Consider the following 25,977-nt stretch of genomic DNA (forward strand, 5'->3'; position numbering starts at 1 on the left):
CATTCACAGCATTTCCCATTGTTGTCATGCCTGTATTGGTGCCAGAGGTGGTCACACCCCACACTGAGCACATTAACCAGTGTCAGAATGTGTGTGGAAATCTGTTAAGCTGGAAAACTGCATGTTGCAGTTGATTATGTTCTGTATTCTTTATGTTGTTCCTACTTTACTATCACCTGTTTATACTGTTTTGTGATAAAATATATGTAAGCTTGCAAAATTTCTGTTTGTTGCTTTAATTTTGGACCCCAGTATATATCATTCATGTGTTCAAAATCCAGAGATCAATGCCAATAATCGAAGTGTTTACACAATACATTAAATGTAACTGATGATTTTGCTCTCCATATAACTCGTCCCCCCTCCTCTCCCCCAAATGTCTATTGATACTGTAGCATATGTAACACAAGGAGGGAGTGGTGATTATAGTTTTCCCAGAGTCACAATTTGTAGTAGTAGAAGGCTGGAGGCATGTCGTGCCCTCATAGAATCACTAACAGATACTTACATGGTGTTAGATGATGACTCTGAATTGGTGTAAATCTCAGCTGGGGTTATGGCCAGCTTGTGTCTGTCAGTGAATGTTGTGACAGAAGACCCTTTGATGTCAATGTAGAATGTTTTGTTAAAACCACACCAGTACTGTGATGATTGGAGAGGGTTTTGACTGGTGCTGTATCAGATGTAAACTTGTTTGCAAGAATGCAAATAGTAGAACATGAATGGTCACTGGATAGTACGTTCTTTTGAAGCAACCAGCAGAGACTGAGTATCTGCGAGTGTAGATGTTGTGCAAAGTCTGAAGCTTCAGTGATATTGTATCATCTGTGTTAAGAATTTTCCAGTGCTTGCTGTCCTTGTCCATACATTTGTTCAGCCATTGTCACATTCAGATCTTCCTTAAAAGCGGTTTGAATGGATAATTGACAGTTCAGCCATTGTCACATTCAGATCTTCCTTAAAAGCTGTTTGAATGCATAATTGACAGTACAAAGGCTGTCAGTGCAATGCTCTCTGGCATAGCATGTGGTAATGGAATCATTTTATGAGGACATTAGCAATGAAGTGGTAGGCTAGATTCTAATTTAGTTTATGCTAAGCAATGTTTAGAGTTCTATAAAAAAAACTATGACTTGAAATTGTTACCCTGATGAAAGGTGGCGTATATCAAAAGAGGTTGCTGTTCCATCCTTCATCATATGGGACTCAACTAATTAGAGAAACTGTATTTTGTTGCACTGCCAAGCATTGCTCCTGCACACAAATGTCTTGCAATCTTTCCTGATCTATTGGCAGCCTTTTTCACCAGTTGTATAGTATGCCATACTTCTAATGAGAGAGTATGAGGGGAGAGGAAACTGGTTGTTGGCAGAATTCTGTCACACTTGCAACATGGTAGGTCCACAAAGTAGTACTGAGTTTAGTCATGGTACTTAAAAATGATAGAGTAGTAGATGTGACATGCTTCAAGGAATGTCTTTAATTTATTACCTCTGTCATGAGCTTTGTCAAGTGGTAGGAAGACAAGTTCCTTCATAATGACATCAAAGGGAGACATTGTTTCTGTTGGTTAGTTCATATCATTATTGATATGTTGAATATCTGCTGTGAACTGCACTGTGGAGTCCAAAACCACAACCTCGGCAGTGTCTAGATTCTGATGAAAGGTGAACTTGTGTTGTTTATGATGTGTGATAAAGGTGAAATGTCTATCTTCAGGCATGTGCCTAAACTTTTTGATTTACACATAGGCTGCATAGAGTTTATGGTAATACATGGTCCAGTTTTTTTGTGGTAGTGGTACTTTTGGTTGCCAGTCATGTTGTACACATTATTGTAATTCAATTCTAATGCTGATACATATACCATAACTGCAAGGAGTAAGTCAGCAAGTGAATGAGCTGATAATGCAGCATCTGCAATAGCAGTTTTACTCTGAGAAAGGACACTTTTTTATCATTTGATTGAATTTTTCTCATGGTTTGGGTGAATTGTTTTGAAATTTGTTGATATGCCATGCCAAATTCATTATTGTGAACAAATCATTTTTAAACCTTTGTCAAATCCAACGATTGGTATAATTAATTCATTGTTGTTGGCTGAAATAGCTTTCACTGTGTCTAAGTGTATCAGGGTTCATTTGGCATGGGTAATGTTATGGTTGTGGTCTTCAGTCCAAAGACTGGCTTGATGCAGCTCTCCAAAATAGTCTGTCCTGTGCAAACCTCATAATCTCTCTGTAACGACTGAACACTGCATCCATTTGAATCTGCTTACTGCAATCACACATTATTTCTGCCTCTGCAAATCCCCCTCCCCCCTCATGCACATACTTCCTTCCATTGCAGCTGATGCATCCTCAAATCTCAAGGATGTGTGCCGTCAACTGATTTCTTATTTTAGCCTAGTTGTGCTACAAGTTTCGTTTTTTCCCCAGTATGACTCAATGCCACCTCATTAATTATTCTATGTTCCCATCTAATCTTCAACATTCTCCTGTAACACTTCAAAAGATTCTATACATTGCTTGTCTGAACTCTTCATCATCCATGTTTCACTTCCATGCAATGATAAGCACCATACAAATACATTCAGAAAATACTTCCCACCACTTAAATTTACATTCAGCTTTAACAAATTTCTCTTTTTCAGAAATGATTTTCTTGATATTGCCCATTTGGATTTATTATCTTACATATTTTGGCAATCATCAGTTATTGTGCTACCCAAATAACAAAACTCATTGACAGTCTTTAGGATTTAAAGTCTTAATCTAATTATGTCAACATCACCTCATTTAATTTGACTATTTTCCATTACTCCTGTTTTGCTTTTGTTGATGTCCACCTTATAACCTCTTTTTGAGACATTATGTGTTCCATTTATTCATGGTGGGTACCACAACAAGAAATGTATTACAACATAGTAGCATTTTTCTGCTGTATTCATTTTATTGGTACATGACTAGTTTCTGCCTCTTAGGCGATTTTCAAGTAATTTCCTATATGAAAGAGAACACACTAGACTATCTTTAATAACAGAAATGTAATGATATTAATGTTACTCATTATAAAAATAGTTAACTTCAGTACAAAAATTTGCCATTTGCATTAAAATGCAGTGTCCTTAAATTTGCATGTTTTGTTCATTTTGATTCACACATATGTTGTCTTATTGTTGTAGTTTGATGACTTGAGAGTTTAGTGTGGTTCAAAATTTACAAAGATATTACATTGAGCAACAAATAAAGCTAATCATGAAATAATAATTTCAAATAATTAAGCCTGTATATTTTGTGTTTATTTGTGGACAGTTGATAAATAGTAAGAAATAATTCCATTGATATCACGTTGCTGTTATGGAATTCTATTTTTACCACATGAATCTTTCTGACAAGAAGCATCATGCCATTTCCACTTGAGCATGCTTACTCTACTCAAACCTTGGTCTCTCTTTACAGTTTTTTCACCCCCACTGTTCTTTCCATTACACAGTTGACAATTCCTTGATAGCTCAGGATGTGTCCTGTCAACCAATTTGATTCAGTACATCTTTATTGGTTTTTCAATCTACCCATCTATTCTTCAGCATTCTTCTTTAGCACTACATTTCAAAAGCTTCTATTCTCTTCTTGCATGATCTGTTTACCCTTCACATTTCTCTTTGGGAGAGTAATTATTAATTTGCTTTGTATTAGTAGTTGTGTTGCATCCAGACACACAATAAACGATAAGTTCCATAGATGCTGGTGTTTTCTGCTCCTTTTGTTACAGCTATGGTGATGACGCACATTGAAAGTGTGAACACTCTATGTTGCAGGGGGACCTGAAGATGGTGGATTGTATCACCAACAACCAGTTGCAATTAAATAAAAATAATACACTTAGCTGGTGATTTATTGTTGCTGAACATAAATGAAGACAGTTGCTATGTCAGGATCCATTAAAAGATGAGTGTATGGGAACAATCCCAACATGTTATTTGTTTCTCATCTTTTGTCTGAGAATAGGGTCCAAAACCCGGCTACCTATTGGGATACCCTGTGTGGTGATGATCTGTATGACCACAATTGAACTGATTCCCATTCCAACTCTCTGCAGTTTCTTTATCTTTTTGACTATTTTCTCACTGTAAACTTGCACTCACCTTAACCTTCTTAAATCTACATATTTCACTGCTTGAATATTTCACACTAATATCTCTAATTGAGCCAAGATATCATGGAATTTACAACGAAGGATTCTCTCTGTATAGAGGCCTAAGACCAGGGATAATATCTTGTACAATTTGTTTTTCGGGATGTGGTAAACACAACACTAACGTGCTTTTTCTGACTCTCTCTGAATAATCAGTGTACTCTGCCAGAAATCCTTGCAACAAGTTAGGAAACTTCACAAACAAATTATGTGAGATTGTGCTCTTCACCAGCTGACAGCACTTGTCTTGTCTCACTAGACCTGTAGGCTTGCTTATTACTCTGCCCATGTTCTGGATTCGGTCACCCACACTTATTTCTTCCTCGCCTTTATCCAAGCCCTCTAGTTGTTTTGTATAAAGAGCATATCTAGTGTGTATTCTTCTAACTTGGTTACCAGTAGGCAAAGAACAATAAGATTCTTCTGCAAGTTGTAACAAATCCTCCACAGCAGCACAAATTGCAGCAGTGGCCAAACTTACTTCCTTTCCAATTGTTATCTTCCATACTCTCGGATTTTGCCGTAATTGTTCAATCAGTTCCAGTACATTCCTCTGTGGTTCTATCGCTCTTCTCTGTAGCTTGTAGCATAACTCGCCCCTCCTTAAACATTCCAGGTTCTTCATCACCTTATAGACAGTCTGACATAATTAAGAGAAATATTACCATCTAAAATTTAATCTTACTTCTTAGTTTATTTTAGTAGTATGTTCTTGCACCCAATCAACCACACTCTGCTATCACTATTTTTGTGGCGCTGCTGGGCCTTTACCACAATGGTCTGGTTTGATTGTGGTGGAAAAATATACTTAACTAATGTTTAACCAGTTTATTTTAACAAATAGATTTGAGTTTACAAAAAGCTTCATGTTCAGATCTAGCAACATTAAAATGTTTTAATATGTCTGAAATCGTGTTTACGTTCAAATTATGATTGCTGTTACCCTTAAACTCAGCACTTCTGCTTTTTGAAATACTGTTCAGACAAATTGTATAGTTATTTATTGAGGTGGACTTCTGCACCTCTCCTCCTGCATTTGTGATGGAATATGAAAACTGTTATCAAACCTAAACTTTCTACTAATGATAAAAAGTATTTCTTCTGGTAAGAGACACATTATCTTTTGTGTTACAGTTGATGATACTACATTTAGAATGAACATTAGATATCATGTTACATAAACTCAGTTTGATAGTACTGAATACAGTTCTGTACCAATCTTAATAGTAGAATGAATCTTCTTTCTCTCTCTCTCTCTCTCTCTCTCTCTCTCTCTCTCTCTCTCTCTCTCTCTCTCTGACATAAGCATGACTGTAGTGTCATGCCTGTTAGTCTCAATGGCAAGTTGCACTTCTCCAAGCTGGGATGTCACAGTATGGAATAACTGACAATCAAGCAAGTACCAGAGTGAGTAGCGAAACAGCTATTATTGTCCCGTCCTGGAGATGCGTGGGTCTGAAAGGGCCATTGTACACATGCAAACAATTGAACTTCCAAACAGTTTATAGTTAGAAACAAGTTAACTAATAACAAGTACTTTCACCAAGGTGATCATCATTCACTGGCCAAGTAGATTTGTAATACGTGATGTTACCAAACAGAGATGTATTACATAATACCTTTTAAAAACTGTAAAATGTTTTCCCAAAATAATATTTTTATAAGCATGGCAACAATAAATGTGAACATTAACATCTGTCATTTCAAGGCTCAACATTTAAAATCTTTAGTAAAACTAAGCAGTTCTGCAGCAATACAAAAACAATGTTGAATATGACAATTGTTTAGCCTCTTAACACGTGCCACTTTGTAGCTCAGTTGAAACAGAGAACATTAAATGTTTTCAAGAACTTACTTAGTTCATAAAAATATTAAATGTGAACATTTGTTTAGCCAGTTAACATCCGCTGGTTCAGGACTAATTTAAAATAGATGAGATATCAATCTTTTTTTAAAGCTGAGCAGTAAAGAAAACATGATGGATTTTGAACAGTGTCTAACAAATCAATCACCTTAATCACTGTGATTTCCCTTCCCGGGTGCTCTTTATGTTTGCAGTTGTCAGTCACTGACCACAAACACCAATGTACTTTATAACTTCTGTTCTTCTGTTGCTACATGGCTCCTGTTTCTTGCACACAGAGAGGCTGATGTCTACTATGCTCATGTAATTAAGCACTCTCATTGCACACATCACAGGTACTACTTCATACGACACAATCAGAACAATCATGGACACCTGCTCTGGCTGACTACCAGGCATTACTATCTCCTACATTTCCAACCCACTGTTATATCTCAAACTGAGCTGAGACAAACAACTTGTTCAGTTTTCATCCTTGGTATAGTGCGTACAAAAAGTATGATAGCGCCAACCTTTGCATATCAGTTATAATATTTCTACTGAACTCAAATATACTATAAGTAATAAAGTCACCTATACATGAAAATGTTTCGGATGAGTTATTGTGCATCCTGTTTTTCCAAATTCATAATTGCTTCATAAAATCTAGAATTTTATTTCTCAGTGCAAAAATAGTTACGTGCTTTCTCCCTGGAGAGACATATTTATCTGACAGCCACTTCACATTTTGGAAGAAATTCATACATTGGGAATTATTTGGAAACTGAAATAGTATTAATTTATTTTTTAACTCTTAAGGGCCATGTCAGAGCTCATCATATTAACAGCCATCACACTTCCATATGCAGTAAAAATGTACTGAAATCGAAATTTGTTTCATCATATACATTTATGAAAAGATGACTGTTAAGTGCATAACTTTCAATCAGATTGATTTTCTTATCCATTAAAGCTTCACAATAAATCATGCAAAAACATTATTTATAGATCTAACCTAAATACCAAATCCATGTGTTTCGTGAGATTGCTGCAGCACCTGTATTACATTCTCCAAGAAGTTTATCCTCTTCCAAGTCCATTTCCTCAAAAACTTTGTTCAGCTTTTTGAAAGATCTTCCCATCCATATCATTCACTGCTAATAGCCAACAAAACAGTAAATCGATTCATCCACCAGAATTGCAAATTTTGAACATTCTTTATTTCTTGCAATTGCTCACACTGGTCGTTTATAATTTCCAAAATACATCCACATATTGTATGATTTGAAAATGTTGTCCTATGTTTCTTTTTCTTTCCTCCCCCCCCCCCTGCCCTCCCACTGCCCCCCCCACCCCCCCACCCCCACCCCCACCACTCCTATCATCCAGTCTGAAAATTTTTGGCCTAAAACTCATTCGTACTTCTGCTGGTGACACAAGATCTTCACCTATGATGCATCATTTATTAACCTTTGCAGTTAAATAAGAAGGTTCAGAGGAGCAATAGCATGTGCAAATTCACTGAATTAATGAAAAATGTTTGCTTCAAAATAAACTTCATGCATCCCACTAGAGTAAATGTACAGTCAGCTACCTGTATTAATAATATTCTAACAAATTATGTATTTGAATATGTTTATAAATTTCGTATAGATTTAGGAATCTCTGAACACTGCATTATTCATTGAACTACCAAAAACTAAGAAAGAAATTTCATGTAACAAAAGCCATACGAAAAGGAACTTCAATGAAAAAATATTAGTTACATTTAGGAATAAGTTAAGAGAGATCATCAAAATAAAATGAGAAATCAGAGCTCGAACAGAAAGGTTTAGGTGTTCGTTTTTCCTGCCCACTGTTCGGGAGTGGAATGGTAGAGAGATAGTATGATTGTGGTTCGATGAACCCTCTGCCAAGCACTTAAATGTGAATTGCGGAGTAGTCATGTATATGTAGATGTAGATTGAACAGCCTTACAACAGCTGTATTTCGAGTAATAGTAAATTTAACAATTTTTTAAGTAGCTTTCTCGAAATATTTAATGAAACTTTTCCACTTAGAGGAAACTCTACAATGAACTGTGAAATATAATAAAAACAGATGTTTTACTGAGTGTGTTATATTTTTAAAAAATTGTGAAGGTAGTCAAACAAATGTCAAACAAGAAGTTCATTTTACAACATAAAAGTAAAACGAAAGCAGTGTGGTCTGTTGTCAAATCAGAGTTAGCTGTTAGAGTTAGTAGTAATGAAATATCTAGGATTAAAGTAGATGATAGCTTTATTGTAAACCCAGGTCAAATATCAGAGTGTTTAAATTAATTCTTCATAAATGTGCCAAAGTCAGATATCAATGTATTAGAGTAAAGTAAATCCCTTTGGAATCAACCAAGAAGTGGAGTATCTTATGGATTTTAAAAAGGTCACAATAAAGGATGTGGAAAATGTTATCATTAAAAAGTAAGAACTCTGGTGGGTTGAATGGGATTCCAACTAAAGTGATTAAAACAGTGTGTGGCATAATAGCACCTCCCTTAACTAAAATATTCAACCAATCTTTTGAACAGGTATGCTTTCCCAATGTTTTGAAGTATGCCAAGGTCAGACCCCTGTTCAAGAAAGGGTCAAGGGAAGATGTAGGAAACCCAGTACTTAGCCATATCTGTAACTTTTCCTTTAGAAGTGGTCGGTTTCCTGACCGATTAAAGTACTCGGTAGTGAAGCCACTTTATAAAAAGGGAGACATTGATAATGTTGACAATTTTAGACCTATTTCTATCCCATTGGTGTTTGCTAAAGTTATCGAGAAGGTTGTATATACAAGGTTACTGGAGCATTTAAATTCACATAATTTACTGTCAAATGTTCAGTTTGGTTTTAGAAATGGTTTAACAACTGAAAATGCTATATTCTCTTTTCTCTGTGAGGTTTTGGGCGGATTAAATAAAAGGTTGCGAACGCTAGGTGTTTTCTTTGATTTAACAAAGGCTTTTGACTGTGTTGACCACAAAATATTACTGCAGAAGTTGGACCATTATGGAATAAGGGGAGTAGCTTACAATTGGTTCGCCTCTTACTTTAAGAACAGAACGCAGAAGGTAATTCTCCACAATATTGAGAGTGGTAGTGATGTTCAGTCCCAATGGGGCACTATTAAGTGAGGCGTTCCCCAAGGTTTGGTGCTGGGGCCACTGCTGTTTCTTATTTATATAAATGATATGCCTTCTAGTATTACAGGTGATTCAAAAATATTTCTGTTTGCTGATGACACCAGCTTGATAGTGAAGGAACTTGTGTGTAATATTGAAACAATATCAAATAATGTAGTTCATGAAGTAAGTTCGTGGCTTGTGGAAAATAATTTGATGCTAAATCACAGTAAGTCTCAGTTTTTACAGTTTCTAACTCACAATTCAACAAGAACCGATATTTTGATCAGACAGAATGAGCATATTATAAGCGAGACGGAACAGTTCAAGTTCCTAGGCGTTCTGATAGATAGTAAGCTGTTGTGGAAAGCCCGTGTCCAGGATCTTATTCAGAAACTAAATGCTGCTTTATTTACCATTAGAACAGTATCTGAAATAAGTGACACTTCAACACGAAAAGTAGTCTACTTCACATATTTTCATACCCTTATGTCGTATGGTATTATTTTTTGGGGTAATTCTTCTGATTCGAAAAGGTTATTTTTGGCTCAAAAACGGGCTGTTCGAGCTATATTTGGTGTAAGTTCGAGAACCTCTTGTCGACCCCTATTCAATAGTCTGGGAATTCTGACATTGCCCTCACAGTATATACTTTCTTTAATGTCGTTTGTTGTTAGCAATATTAGCCTATTCCCAAGAGTTAGCAGCTTTCACTCAGTTAATACTAGGCAGAAATCCAATCTGCATGTGGAATGCACCTCCTTGACTCTTGTGCAGAAAGGGGTGCAGTATTCTGCTGCATCGATTTTCAATAAGCTACCACAAGAACTCAAAAATCTTAGCAGTAGCCCAAACTCTTTTGAGTCCAAACTGAAGAGTTTCCTCATGGCTCACTCCTTCTGTTCTGTCAAGGAGCTCCTGGAAGAACTAAAAAATTAAGCAAATTCCAGTGTTGATTTTCTTTATTTAAACTTACGACTTGTCACCTGAATATGTTGTTTTTTTTTTATATTTCATTTTATCTGTTTCTAATATCCTGTTATAATTTCATGTATTGACTCATTCCATGACCATGGAGACTTCTCCTTAATTTGGTCCCACGGAACAATAAATAAATAAATAAAAATAAAATCAGCATATTTCTTTTCTTCTAGTGCTGTCAAAAGTGTTAGAGAAAGTAGCTGCAAACCAGATCAGAAACTTTATTGAAAAAAATGATATTATGATAAGTAATCAATTTGGATTTTATCCAGGAAAAAACACTCTGAATGCAATGAATAACTTTATTGGAAAGATAGGCAGCTCATTGGGTAAAAAGAGTAAAGTTGCAGGTATCTTCTGTGACCTCATAAAAGCATTTGACCCCGTGAACCATGACTTGCTTATCTACAAATTAGACAAATATGGTATTAAGGACAATGCTCTAAATTGGCTAACATCATACATACACGACAGAAAACAAAGGGTAACTATCACCTCAGATACAGTGAATTATTATTCTAAATTGAGTACAGTATCACAAGGTGTGCCTCAAGGCTCCATTTTTGGGTCAATCCCGTTCCTGTCCTACATAAATGACTTGCCCGTAAACATAAAGTCCCCATCAGTTCTGTTTGCTGATGATACTTCTGTTTTAATTGAAGATGATGATGCAGAAAAAAGGGCTCCATCATATGCACACTGGATACCTTACAAAACTGGTTCCACTTAAACATTGCAAAAACTCACATGGTACATTTCAAAACCAAACATTCAAAATGTGTGGAACTTAAAATACAACATAACAATCAAGCTAAATGTGTTAAATGTTGAAACTTGCCAGGGTAAAAAAAAATCTATTAAATCTGAGTACAGGAGGGTAATAAATAAGTCAAAAATTGAGAAATTCAGGAAATTGTCCAAAAACTTGAACTGGATAGATATTTACAATAAGTCTGACTCAAATGGAAATTATAAAGCATTCATTAATAAAGTTGCCTCCACTTTTGAAAATTATTTCCCCTAAGTTAACTCAAATCACACAGAAGCCAAAAAGTAAACTGTGGATTACACTATGAATAAAGATATCATGTAGGTCAAAAAAGAGACTGTACGTACTATCTAGGAACAGCTCTGATGTTAGAATTGTAATGTATTACAAAGAATACTGCAAAATATGGAAGCAAGTAATCCAGAAATCGAAGCAATTTTATTATGAGAAAAAGATAATTACATCAGGTAACAAAATAAAAACTGTATGGGATATTGTGAAGACGGAGACAGGTGGAGCCAAAAAGGAAGAGGAACAGATAGCTCTAAAAATAATTGAGACTTTGGTAACAAATACGCGTAGTGTTGTAAACCTCTTAAACAAGTACTTCATTTCTGTTACTGAGAGCTTGGGGTTATCAGGTTCGGTGAACAGTGCAATGGAGTTTCTGAGACCGTCTTTAAAAATAACTTCAGTAAAATGGAAATGACACTCACGTCTCCCAAAGAAGTAGCATCCATCATAAAATCCTTAAAATCTAAGTATTCCAGTGGGTATGATAGCTCATCAACATAGTTAATCAAAGAGTGCTCATGCGAGTTGAGTTCTATCTTAAGTTATTTGTGTAATCGATCTCTTATCAGCGGAACATTTCCAGACTGTCTAAAATATGCTGAAGTTAAGCCTCTTTACAAGAAGGGGGATAAAGAGATACCATCAAACTACTGACCAATTTCACTTTTGCCGGCTTTCTCAAAAATATTTGAAAAGGTTGTGTTCAAGTGTCTCCTTAAGCATCTGACTGTAAATAATATATTGTCCAACTTGCAGTTTGGATTTCTTAAGTGTTTTGATATAGAGAAAGCTATTTACACTTAGAGTGAGAATGTACTTAATTCTATATAATGGAAGGAAACATTCCACGTGGGAAAAATTATATATAAAAACAAAGATGAGGTGACTTACCGAACAAAAGCGCTGGCAGGTCGATAGACACACAAACAAACACAAACATACACACAAAATTCAAGCTTTCGCAACAAACTGTTGCCTCATCAGGAAAGAGGGAAGGAGAGGGGAAGACGAAAGGAAGTGGGTTTTAAGGGAGAGGGTAAGGAGTCATTCCAATCCCGGGAGCGGGAAGACTTACCTTAGGGGGAAAAAAGGACAGGTATACACTCGCACACACGCACATATCCATCCACACATACAGACACAAGCAGGCTTGTGTCTGTATGTGTGGATGGATATGTGCGTGTGTGCGAGTGTATACCTGTCCTTTTTTCCCCCTAAGGTAAGTCTTCCCGCTCCCGGGATTGGAATGACTCCTTACCCTCTCCCTTAAAACCCACTTCCTTTCGTCTTCCCCTCTCCTTCCCTCTTTCCTGATGAGGCAACAGTTTGTTGCGAAAGCTTGAATTTTGTGTGTATGTTTGTGTTTGTTTGTGTGTCTATCGACCTGCCAGCGCTTTTGTTCGGTAAGTCACCTCATCTTTGTTTTTATATATAATGTACTTAATTCATTAGATAATGAATTAGAGGCTACTGGCATTTTCTGTGACCTGTCAAAAGCCTCTGACTGTGTGCACCACAGCATTCTCTTAAGTAAATTAGAATATTATGGTGTCAGCGGCAATGCTGCAAAATGGTTTGAGTCTTATCTACCTAACAGAGAACAAAGGATATCATTGCGAAATACGCGTGCAGTAATCAGTCAGTCTTCATCTGACTGGGAATTAATTACCTGTGGTGTTCCTCAAGGTTCCATCTTGGATCAATTGCTTTTTCTTGTGTACATTAATGATCTCTCATCTGTTACATTGCCAGATGCCAAGTTTGTTTGTTTGCAGATGATACAAACATTGCAATAAGTAGCAAGTCAAGCACAGATTTAGAAATAGCTGCTAATCAAATTTTGACTGACCTTAGTAGGTGGTTTAAAGCTAATTCTTTGTCATTAAACTTTGAGAAGACCCACTATATGCAGTTCAGAACCTGTAATAGATTTCCTTCCAGCGTGAGTATAACGTATGAAGACATGCAGATCGAAGAGGTTGACAGCGTTAAATTCCTGGGATTACAACTCGATAATAAATTCAGTTGGAAAGGCCATACCACAGAATTGCATAAGTGCCTGCACAAGTCTGTATTTGCCTTGAGAATGATGTCAAATGTAGGAAATATAAATATAAAAAAAACTTGCATAATTTGCTTACTTTCATTCTATTATGTCATATGGGATGTATTAACTGAGCAAAAGTTTTTAGGGTGCAAAAGCATATGATAAGAATCATTTGTGGTGTAAATTCAAGAACATCTTGTAGAAACCTGTTCACGGAACTTTGTTTCCTAACAACTGCTTCTCAGTATATTTATTCCTTAATGAAATTTGTTGCAAGTAATACAACGCTATTTCCAACCAATACCTCAATACATAGTATCAATACTAGGAATAAGAACAATCTACATAAAGACCTAAAATCACATACCTTGGTCCAAAAAAGGGTCCAATATTCAGGAACTCACATTTTCAATAAATTTCCAACAATCATTAAACACTTGGTTTCAGATAAAGCACGGTTTAGACAGAGTTTGAAAGACTTTTTGACAGGCAACTCCTTCTGCTCTATAGATGAATATCTTAGCAGAGACTGTTAAGCCAGCTTAAGTAAAAATATTGGTTAGATTTCAGTTTTGACAACACTTGGTCACAACAGTCAAGATTAGGTTATTTGTGTATGATAAATTTATTAATAGTGCCTAACAGTGTTTCATTCTGGCAGCATGTTAATTCCGTAAATATTAGCTGTTCCAGTTTACTGCATTGTATTAACCTATTTCGACTATCTCCTGACAAATGACCAGGGTAGTAAGTATTACATTCAAATGCTTTATGTTTTTATGTTATACTTTCTAACATGTTCCACACCCACGAGAATCATCTCATTTTTTGGGTCTATGGAGCGAAAACTGAATCTAATCTATGAAAGAAGTTGACATGGTCAAATTCCTGGGACTAAATGTGTTTGAGAACTTAAGCTGGAATACACATATGGAGTTCCTATCAAATAAACTAAGCAGTTTTGCATTTACAATGCAAATATTAGCAAATTCCACTGAATTGAGTACATTTTGAATCTATCATTAGATATGGGATAATTTTTCGGGGAAGTTCAAGTAGTGTATCTCGAATACTGAAACAGCAAAAGAAAGTTGTCTGATAGATGTGTACTGCAGAGCAAACACAGTCTTGTGACCCATTACTTCAGAAATTACTAATCCTAACTGTTCCCTCCATATTCATTTATGAAATTGTAATTTTCCTTGACAGCAGACAAAAATTATTTGAGGAGAATCATTTTAATCCTGCAGATAACACAAGAAATTATGCTGCCCACACACCAGTTGAAATTATGTGTACAGACTCCACAGTACATGGTAATGAAAATATATAACAAGTTAATGGACGAAAACATATTTAATATGAAGCCAGAAATCTTAAAAATGAGGCTACAGCAGGTTCTGTGCAAGGTATGGTACAATTCAATAGAAGAATTCATAGAGGATGAAATGGTAATTTGAGCAATGGGTTATTAAATGTTAGATTTTATTGCATGTATATATAACAATATTGTATTAGTATTATGATGCTGTTTGTTAACATCAGCTGTTCTTTGCGTTTGGTGAAATTTTACCATAATTTGATGTGTATCCTGTTTCTGAATCAAATGATTACAAATAAACCACAATTCACAATGCTCTTAACTGATTCATGTCAACCAATTTATGAGACCTTTTTTTGGATTTTCTGTGATTCCATAGGGTGTTCATAAGCCTTAGCAGGTTTGTTGGAATAAAAAGCACTTTTTGTCTTCAATTTGGTAGGTTTCAAGCGTTCACTCACTAAGCATTGATTACTGAAATGTTTTTCACTTTTTGGATGTGAAGACACAGTATTTGCAGTTTTACGCATCTCCACATACCTGTTACTCCACCCCTTGTGCTTCAGCATCCATAGCTGCAATGTCATCTGTTGTCTTGGTCTTTGACAGATTTATTATTTATCTTTTCCTAATTTTTTTTTTTTTGCATTATGTTTGGCTCTGAAACAATGCCAGCTCATAACATTAACATAGTTCACTCAGTGTTTGAACAAAGAAGCACAGTAGGAAACTGGACAAAACTGAACAACTTTCTAGATCACTGAACATGACTGGTCACAGACTGTTACCCGCCGCTCGCACACACCAGCCGTGAATCTCAACACAGCTAGTCTGCAAGTGCTATTGTTTGAACCTGATTGGAAGTTACCAGTATGCCATTACTTAAACATTGACCAAAGTAGAGCCAATAGAGTCACTGAATGCTACAACAAATGAACATGAACATGTAATTATTATTAATGCCTACTATGAAATGTTTGCAATAAAATATAAGAAACCGTGTCCACTGGGAGGTTACAGTTTTTCATCAAAACAGATTATGTTAACACAGTTGTTGAAAGTGAAGGATGATATTGTTACTTATGAAAAATACTTTTTCCCAGGTAATTGTGTGACCTGAAACATATTCAAGCAAGCCCCAGAGTGAGAAACCCTAGGTTAAGGCACTTGCATTTAAAAGGAAAAGGATTCAAACCCCAGTATGGGCATCTAGATTTCAGTTTTCCATGGTTTCCCCTAAATAAATTAAGGTAAATGCTGGAATTGTTCCTCTGTAAAGAACATGCCAAACTTTTTTCTCCATCCTTATCTCTGAGATTGTGCTTTGTTGCTGATGACCTCATTGTAAATAGAACATTAAACCACAATCTTCTGTCTTTCCTCTTTTATTATTTCTTATACTGTATGCTTTGGTTTTATTTTTGTTATCCATGTATTTCAGATATTTAATTCTGGTGCCCAGGCTATTTAATTTTATTTACAGCTTACATAACATTTCAGGTTAGTCACTGCTGGTATACCAGCTGGTCACTTCACTCACATCTTTGTTGATGAGAGTGGCCATGCCCCTGAACCTGAATTGTTGGTGCCTGTGTGTGGATTGTTAACCAGCAGCTCAAACCCAGGAGAACTAAAAGGCCGTCTTGTTTTGGCTGGTGATCCAAGGCAGTTGGGGCCTATTTTGAGATCTGTTCCTGCTAGCAATTTAGGCCTTGGTAAGTTATGAACAGTAGAAATCATTGCATCTCTCTCTCACACTCTCTATCCCAGATTGTTCCAGCAATGCCTCGCATGTTGCCCTCATTATCCAGCAACAAGAAACAGAAAAGTATCAGTAAATTATACACTACAACTGTCATGATATAACTATTCAGACACCTGTTCCAGGTAATTATATTTCATTGCCTCTTTCAAGATGGTTGTGAGCCTAAATTGTTCTGTTACTAGTTGCTTTGTCCCCTGTTTCACCACCTTCCATACGGAGTTTAACTAAGATGTCTGTGTTGTAAATATCTGATGTAAATGCAGTACAGCAGGAAGAGACTGCTACAGTAAGATCAAATTAGTATGATACAAAATTCAGATTAAGAAAGCATATTGATGCTGATGGCAAACCTTAATGACTTTCCTTAATATACAGAAGTATTTTTTATAGTGGAGAATTGAAACTGGATATGTAGCTCTCCTAGTTGTACGTCATGTAGATTTCTCTTTTCTGTTTACAAGATACTGTAAGCTCTTGAATTTTCATTCCGTTCTACACACCTTATGTGCCATCCTGAGCTTGGCCGTGTGCTCATATTGTGAGATAGAAAATACTGTCAGCACTTTGCATAAATAAATTTAATCTGTACATTGTCTTGACTACAAACTAGCACTGTACTGCTTAGTACTGTTTACGATTACAACAGCTACAAGAAACTTAGTATATTAGAAGAGAAACATCTATTTTTTTAGGGGGAAGGGTTGGGAGGAATACAGCTGTCACATCCTCATTTCTATTAAATAGATGCATGATGGTGCGAGTGGAGTGGTCTATATTTATGGCACTTCTCATGTACCACTGTGATGGTGTTATCCTAACACATTACATTCCTCCACAGCAGACCATCAGTGCACAGTATTACTGTTAGTTTTTGGAGCATCACGTGCAACCAGCTTTGTTAAAGAAACAACGCCACTTTCTGCGCAACCCACCCATCACTTTGCATGTTAATGTGCGGGCGCATACAGCACAAGTTGTGGCTGCTCTGTTCGGTCGATGGGACTGGGTAGTACTGTACCATCCACCATACTCCCAGGACTGAAGTCCTTGTGACTTTGATTTGATTCCAAAGATGAAGGAACCACTTTGTGGCATTCGCTTCAGAACTGTTGCAGAGATTCGACAGGCAGTAGACCGCTCCATTCGCACCATCAACAGGACAGGCTCTGCTAATGGTGTACTATGCCTTCCACATCATTGGCCACAGGTTCTACACACTGCTGGTGACTACTTTGAAGGACATAAACTGGTGCAAACATGTATGTCTTTTGTATCGGTTGTGATTAAATAGTTGCCGTTATTTAAATTCCAACCATCATATTTATTTTCTATCGTTAGCTGATTATATTGGATTTTTTCAAAGAAAATAGTTACCTACATCTGTAATGATGGAGGCCTGCTTAGAATACATTTTTTAGAATATATTTCTACTTGCTCGATCACGTTTTGGGATGTCCAATGGATATACAGTATACTTTATTTACCAAGACAGCAGCTGTCAGTTGGATGACACATGGAAACCCATTTTTTCATGATTTGCTCACAGCAAAATTGACAGATTATGTCAAGGACCATGGTGTTCAGCAATCACCAACCAGCGAGTTCTACATTCATGTGATCAAGGGTAATTCCTGTTGGCAATTTGATTGGTTATGCAGTTTCAGTCATGATGCTAGCACAAAATGAATATGTTGCGCCATTAAACTGTGCCACGTACAAGCCAATGTTAGTCTTTGGCAGCTCACCTGAAGGTGTCTGGCACATGTCCAGGTGAAATAACGTGGTTGTAAGCAATGACCAGTTCCTCTCCAGAAATATCATTGAGTATTCAGTTTGGCAGGAAAAATTCTTGATTTACCCATTTCTACTTATCTTGAAGCTTTGCTGCTACTCGCCATATAGTAAAAAGGAATTTTCAATCCGAGGTTTAGAGATTTTTTTAAAATTTTATTTTCAGTTGGTTGGGATTCCTAATTTCGAGCTGTATATTAGATGTGAACTTGGTGAATATATGTGTACCTGAACACATAACTCCACTCTGAACTGCAGACAAGGAATTTAAATACATGAAACTTATTTTTTTGTTATATTGTGATTGTTCAAATTACAATCCAACTGAAACTGCGTCTATAAGCATTCTCTGCAGAACAATGTGAGATGCATGGCAAAGTATATTTCCCATTATTGCACATATTACAATTTCTTCCTATTTTATTTACATGTGGAACATGGGAAAAATGACTTCTAATGCCTCTGTTCATGCTGTATGTAATGTAGCAGAATGGGGCAGTATTAAACAAAGGATAAGATTCCACACATATTGAAGATTGTGACACTATCACATAAAGTTTATTCAAATTTATCAAAAAACAAAGGTGATGTGACTTACTGAACGAAAGCGCTGGCAGGTCGAAAGACACACAAACAAACACAAACATACACACAAAATTCAAGCTTTCACAACAAACTGTTGCCTCATCAGGAAAGAGGGAAGGAGAGGGAAAGACGAAAGGATGTGGGTTTTAAGGGAGAGGGTAAGGAGTCATTCCAATCCCGGGAGCGGAAAGACTTACCTTAGGGGGAAAAAAGGACGGGTATACACTCGCACACACACACACACATATCCATCCACACATATACAGACACAAGCAGACATATTTAAATATGTGTGTGTGTGCGAGTGTATACCCGTCCTTTTTTCCCCCTAAGGTAAGTCTTTCTGCTCCCGGGATTGGAATGACTCCTTACCCTCTCCCTTAAAACCCACATCCTTTCGTCTTTCCCTCTCCTTCCCTCTTTCCTGATGAGGCAACAGTTTGTTGCGAAAGCTTGAATTTTGTGTGTATGTTTGTGTTTGTTTGTGTGTCGTTCGACATGCCAGCACTTTCGTTCGGTAAGTCACATCATCTTTGTTTTTTGATAAATTTTTCCCACATGGAATGTTTCCCTCTATTATATTAATATCAAAGTTTATTCAAAGTTATATACGTGCATTAGTTTAAACTATGGCATTGTTAGCCTACTGTATTAATGAAAACTAGTTGACTTAAAATGAAATTAAAACATTTTTGACAAGTTTATGGAAATATTTTACTACAAATCAAAACTATGTTGAACAAAGTGTAAACATAAGGTCAGCTCATCCTTGGTAGAATTTACATGTGGCAGAGTAATAGCAATAATGATAGGGCCCACTGTAAAGACACATGATTCATGTTAGGAACAAAAGTTATGTTGCAGTTGTAAAATAATTAACCCTTAATGGTGCCAACCACATATAAGCAAATCTATTTACCTCAGTGTGAGCCCATTTTCTCAGTCTCCTTCATTCATTACCAGCCATTTTTACAGTACTTCGTCCTTATAATACAGATTCGGGAATAATAATAATAATAATAATAATAATAATAATTTTTTTTTTAAGTCATGAATGAAGCTTATTATTTCCTCTTTAAATACACATCACTTATGGTGCCCTGTTTTGTAATATTTCATAACCACAATCAAAACTAAAGAAGCTGTTTTCAGGTAGGAAAAAAATTACCTTGTATGTTATAGAATATTTATTTACACAAATTACAGAGTTCATCTATTTACATACAGAGATCGTCAGCAATTGGTGGTATGCTTTCCCTGTCAGTTCTTGATTCCGAAATAATATGTATATGTTAAATGAATATGAATGACATTTACTGTAAGTGCAAAGAAATGAGAAAAGGAAGGATCACAATAATTTATTTTACCTGTGAATTTGCACAGGAAGTATATGTGAAAAATATAACAAATTACAGCAATTACCATACCTGATGCTGATTCAACATAAGTTGGATCTTCAATACTGTCATTGCTGTCAAAAATATCACTCTGTGGGCTACTGCTTGACATGTTGCTTCATCTAAGAAAATGCTCACACTAGTGTTTCACAGTCTATTAGATATTGACTCTAATTAGTCCTCTGTGAGATTATAAAGTTGACCTTTTAATCAAATACGCAATACACCATATTGCCAGGAACACACATCAAGAAAATCTTTTGGTTATATGTTAAAATCAACTACAGAAGTCTGTGACACATTTATCGAATTCAAAGCACGAGTAGAAAATTAAACTGGTCGAAAAATCAAAATACTTCAGACAGACAATGGAAAAGAGTTCGTCAATCGGTGCATGAAGTTATTTTTAAAGAGGAATGGAATTCAACATGAAACAACAACTCCTTACACACCAGAACAGAATGGTGTTGCAGAACGCTTAAATCGGACAATCGTTGAAAAAGCAAGATCAATGTTAACAGATGCAGGTCTAAGTAGACAATTTTGGGCTGAAGCTGTAATTTATTTGAAGAATCGATCTCCAACAAAAGCTGTTAAGAATGTCACTCCTGAGGAATTATGGAGTGGCCGTCGGATAAATTTGAGTCATTTACGAATCTTTGGATGTCGAGCATTTGTACATATACCAAAAGTACCAAAAGAAAAAAGGACGAAATTAGAAGACAAATCTAAGGAACTTATCTCTGTTGGATATTGCGAAGATTCTAAAGCGTATCGTCTGATTGATCCAAATTCACCAAAAACAATTGTGAAAGCCCGTAATGTGCAATTCATCGAAAACTCAAAGTGCACTTGTGGAAACAGTATTCCAAACAGTAACCCAATTGACGATAATCGTATAGACAGTCGTCAACTAGTGCCAGCACCTAACATCACTGAAGAGGCGACTGAACTGACACAACCTGCTGAAGTTGACAGAAATGCAGTATATCTTGAATTAGCACAAAGTGACACTGAGAAAACAGTAAATAACAACGCACATAGTCACACAGAAGTTGCGCAGCCAGAAATACAACCAGAAATTAGAAAATCATCACATGAAAGAAAACCAAATACTAAATATTTTAATGATGATTTTGCTTGTCTTGCTTGTATTTCTGAACCAAATTCGTATGAAGAAGCAATGAATTGTGATGACTGTGAAAAATGGAAGGAAGCCTGAGATAATGAATATAAATCTTTACTTGAAAATGAAACATGGATTTTGACTGATTTACCACCAGGCAGCAAGGTAATTAATTCGAAATGGGTGTTCAAGGTGAAAGAAACGTCAAATGGGGAAATGGAACATTATAAGGCTCATTTTGTAGCGAAAGGTTATTCCCAAATACCAGAAATAGACTTTGATGAAACGTTCTCGCCTGTTGTTCATCATTCTTCACTTTGCATCCTGTTAGCTTTATCAGCTGAATTTGATCTTGACATTGAACGTATGGATATTCAAACTGCATTCCTATATGGTGATCTCAATGAAGAAGTTTACATTCGTCAACCTGAAGGCTATGTGAAGAAGGGGGAGGAGATGAAGGTTTGCAAGCTGAAGAAGGCAATTTATGGTCTAAAACAGGCGTCACGCGTTTGGAATATAAAATTAGATGTGACATTACAAAAAATGAACCTAAAGAAGTCAACTACAGAAGCTTAGTGTATGGCTCTATCAGCAGCAGCGCAAGAAGCGGTATACCTTCAAGGATTGCTTTGTGAATTGTGTGTTACACATAGTGAAAAACCAGTAAGTGTATGCTCTGATAATAGAGGTGCCATTACACTGAGTCACAATGGTGTGCATCACGCTCGAACAAAACACATTGATGTGAGGCACCACCATATTCGTGATTTAATTAAAACAGGAAAATTCAGTGTGAAACCTGTAAGTACCAATAAGCAGCAAGCTGATTATGCAGGACTGACAACTCGATCCCGGACTAGCAAGAGGTAACATCTAGACACTGTTGCCTCAAGGAGGGAGCAATCTCACAGAAGAAGATAACAGTATTAGTATTAGTGTGGTACAGTGGATATGGTATTGGACTTTTATTAAATGGGTCATGAGTTCAAGACCCGTCTTGTGTGTTAATTTTAATTTTTATATTTAATTCTAATAGGTTTTAGATGTGTCAAGAAGCAGTGTTCTGGAAGGTTGTGTATGTGGATATAGACTGTGTAATCTTCTGGCTGGAGGCAGTTCACTCTATGCTCTTGTGTATGTGTGTGACTTCAGTTCCCAAAAAATCTTTGTTGAGTTAAAACTGGTGTTCATTATTCACCTAGCTACATCTGAGGACGCCCGATTCTTGCTACCTGCATGAAAATATATTGCAAATGCAGTTACTTCAAAATTAATATGCATACACACACATGTAAATTTGCCTCCCAGAACTTCATCACTAGCAAGTGGGTGTGGCTTGCATCGAACTGATGTTGTAATTGGCTGGTGCAGTAGCTTGCAACTCCCATAATTGCCATGAAATGTCACTCCAAACCCCAAATGAGTGTGGAACCGATAACATTTGTGTCTCCTGAGAACTTTCCTGGCATTCACAACTTAAATTGTTAAATTTATGTGAAAGAGAGGATATTTGGGGATCTAACCTTGTTTTCTAAATTTTAATTGTAACTCTATGCACTGGCCCATAAACAAAATAACCATTATGTCAGACAAGTCATTTGGCTGCAGATTATTAATGCTGCCTGTGCAAAGTTGGTGCCAAGTTGTTTGTTTTGTATATGAAATGTGATTTATTCTTGATACATACAATTTTCAAATCATTTGGCATAGTGCATAAGAGACATCTCAGGTTTTACAATAAGAACATTTTTGGGAAAAGTTCAAAAGTTTACCTTATTTTAATATACGTTTCTGAGCTACAGTTACTCAAATACCTATTATCATTTTCAGTGCACAAAAATATAAAATATATAATTCTCTTGTTCAAACTGTGAAACTGCATAACTTTACTTTTCCACCAGAAGAGTAAAGAGCAATTATTTTCATTGGCCCAAGTTCCAAATTGAATATTTTACAGGTTTCTGTATTATTGTAAATTTTTAACCCTAATAGATTGTGGTGTTTGGGCCTAGAGTTGTAAACAAATTGTGGTTCAATCATTTCAAATACATTCTTTTTCTCGTGCAATACTATAGATAGTGGCACTAGAACTCTCATATCTCTCTTTCTCTTCATATGTGTGTATTTGTGTATTTGTTTATGTAAATTTACTGTAACATCATTTTTTAGGTACTTCTTTCCTGGAACGCCTGGTGACAGCAAATGACCAGTATAAGAGGAGTAATACTGGCGAGTACAATACTGCTGTTATTACAAAATTGGTGAAAAATTTTCGTTCTCATGAACTAATTCTGAAAGTCCCAAATGACCTGTTTTATGACAATGAACTGAAGGTAAAATATTATTATTGCTTCAGAATCACATAATAATCTATTGCAATATGACAATTTACTGTCACCCACCAACTGTGTGGTGAATAACCATCCAAATAGTCAGTAATAAATAAAACTCTGGCTGCAAAAAATTTTGCATGAGAAAATACTTACTGGTGCTGTGGATTAAGTCCTGAAAAACGGTCACAGCTATTTTGTTTCTCACAAATAACGAACAGTGTGCCTAAATGGCCACATGCCAGTCAGACTACAAAACCAAACCCCTGGGTCTCTATCATCAGTCAGTGTTGGGATTTTTTTCTGTTACTTATTGCTACTTCTTTTCTGGAAATGATGTATTAATGGGGAAAATGTCAAGTTATGCCATAATTTGGAGACCGGAAGTTGTAGGTCCCCTCGTAAGTGGCTGACGAAGTTACTTAGAAAGCTAGAGAAAGGCAAGTGTATACCATCTCTGACAGGCCCATTCTTAGTAGAGCACTTTGATGTTCAAACCAATCTTCGGCTCAGTGAGCACTTCAACTTGCCATAAATGTTAAAATATTAAAAAAGACTCAGAAGAAGATATAAAAGCAGTTTCATTGTATGAAGCAATTAACTTTTCTGTGGTAGTAGGGAGTAGGTCACACTGAAAAATTTCAAGGAGTATTAGCTGCCTTATACAGAATACATATTTTAATTCTGATTTAATAAAATACTGACAAGTTAAATTCCTTATATTGTTTGGCAAAGCTGTATTGTTAACAGTGTTAATGCTAGTTGGCAATAACTATAGACACAATCCACAATAATTGTAGCTAAAAGAATCCTTTGAATGGCATCATATACACCAAATCTGCTTGGCGTCAAACAAATAAATGTGGCAAGCAGAGAACCACCAACTACTGACGTAATAGCTGTTAGGAGGTGGCTTGTTTGCATTGAGCAACTATACACATTTGTTACGGAGCCAAATAGGGTTAAGAAACAGCTAATTAGCAACAATTTGCAATGATTTATTGGTAAAAGTTTTACAATATGTGACTGGAGTATGAAGATTATGTGGTTGCAGTATATTTCAGTGTTCACTTTCACTGATATGTCTTCAAATGTGGGTACAGTGTCTAAATACAGTGAAAGAAGACTAAAAACACATACGTAATGTCTGATTTGGCTCTTCTTGGTTACAACTGTAGATGAGTCCTGAGACACTCATTAATGTAAGACACTGTCCAAGTACTGTTTTGATGATTGCCTGATGATTGTCTTGATGTACTACTTGCTGAGTGGAACTGTATTATATTCATATTTGGCAGATGGATGTCCGCTTGGGAGCTAAGTGTGTTACACAAGGTGGATGCGTAACATTGTCTTTTTTGTGAGCATCCTCTCTAGAGTCTAATCCGAACTATGTTGTGGCTGAGTCAAATGCAGCTTGGTGCCCATCTATGTAGACTGTATCTCATACCTTCTGGAGGACACAGTAAAATATTTAGCCATGCCATGTCATATGCTGTTTATGTTAATGAAGGTCTTTGAACATTACCATCATATACTGTTCACCAAGAACACAAAGATGAGATTATTTTCTGAAAATAGTAACGCTCTACATTAAAAAGAATTACCAGCTACATTTTGTGTGTGGCTGTCCACTTCAATCATCCACTACCAGAACTCATCTGTTTAAACATGTTTCACTAAACATGTTTCACTTATTTATTCATCATACACTGTACATGTCATTTTAATCATTGTGTTTGTGAGAATGAAGATCAGGTGACAATGAACATTGCAACTAATGCAGCTATCAGATTTGTTCAATACTTGAACTAGGATAATTATGTAATTTGTGTAGTGGCTAGTAAGATGATGTGACTTACCAAACGAAAGTGCTGGCAGGTCGATAGTCTGCTTGTGTCTGTGTATATGCAGATGGATATGTGTGTGTGTGGGAGTGTATACCTGTCCTTTTTTGCCCCTAAGGTAAGTCTTTCCGCTCCCGGGATTGGAATGACTCCTTACCCTTTCCTTTAAAACCCACATCCTTTCGTCTTTCCCTCTCCTTCCCTCTTTCCTGATGAAGCAACCGTTGGCTGCAAAAGCTTGAATTTTGTGTGTATATATGAATATAATAGAGGGAAACATTCCACGTGGGAAAAATATATCTAAAAACAAAGATGATGTGACTTACCAAATGAAAGTGCTGGCAGGTCGACAGACACACAAACAAACACAAACATACACACAAAATTCAAGCTTTCGCAACAAACTGTTGCCTCATCAGGAAAGAGGGAAGGAGAGGGAAAGACGAAAGGATGTGGGTTTTAAAGGAGAGGGTAAGGAGTCATTCCAATCCCGGGAGCGGAAAGACTTACCTTAGGGGGAAAAAAGGACAGGTA

At 36.3% G+C, this 25,977-nt stretch overlaps 1 protein-coding gene across 1 annotated transcript in view; it reads left to right on the forward strand.

Moving 5' to 3' along the window:
• LOC124622442 (putative helicase MOV-10) overlaps positions 1 to 25,977 on the forward strand; it is a 447,321-nt gene that overhangs the window by 333,332 nt on the left and 88,012 nt on the right. The window contains exons 14-15 of the mRNA XM_047148140.1: positions 16,100 to 16,314; positions 23,436 to 23,599. Coding sequence (XP_047004096.1) covers positions 16,100 to 16,314; positions 23,436 to 23,599 — 379 coding nt within the window. The remainder of the gene's footprint in view (positions 1 to 16,099; positions 16,315 to 23,435; positions 23,600 to 25,977) is intronic.

The sequence above is a fragment of the Schistocerca americana genome, chromosome 7, assembly GCF_021461395.2.
Source record: "Schistocerca americana isolate TAMUIC-IGC-003095 chromosome 7, iqSchAmer2.1, whole genome shotgun sequence".
Taxonomy (NCBI): Eukaryota; Metazoa; Arthropoda; class Insecta; order Orthoptera; family Acrididae; genus Schistocerca; species Schistocerca americana.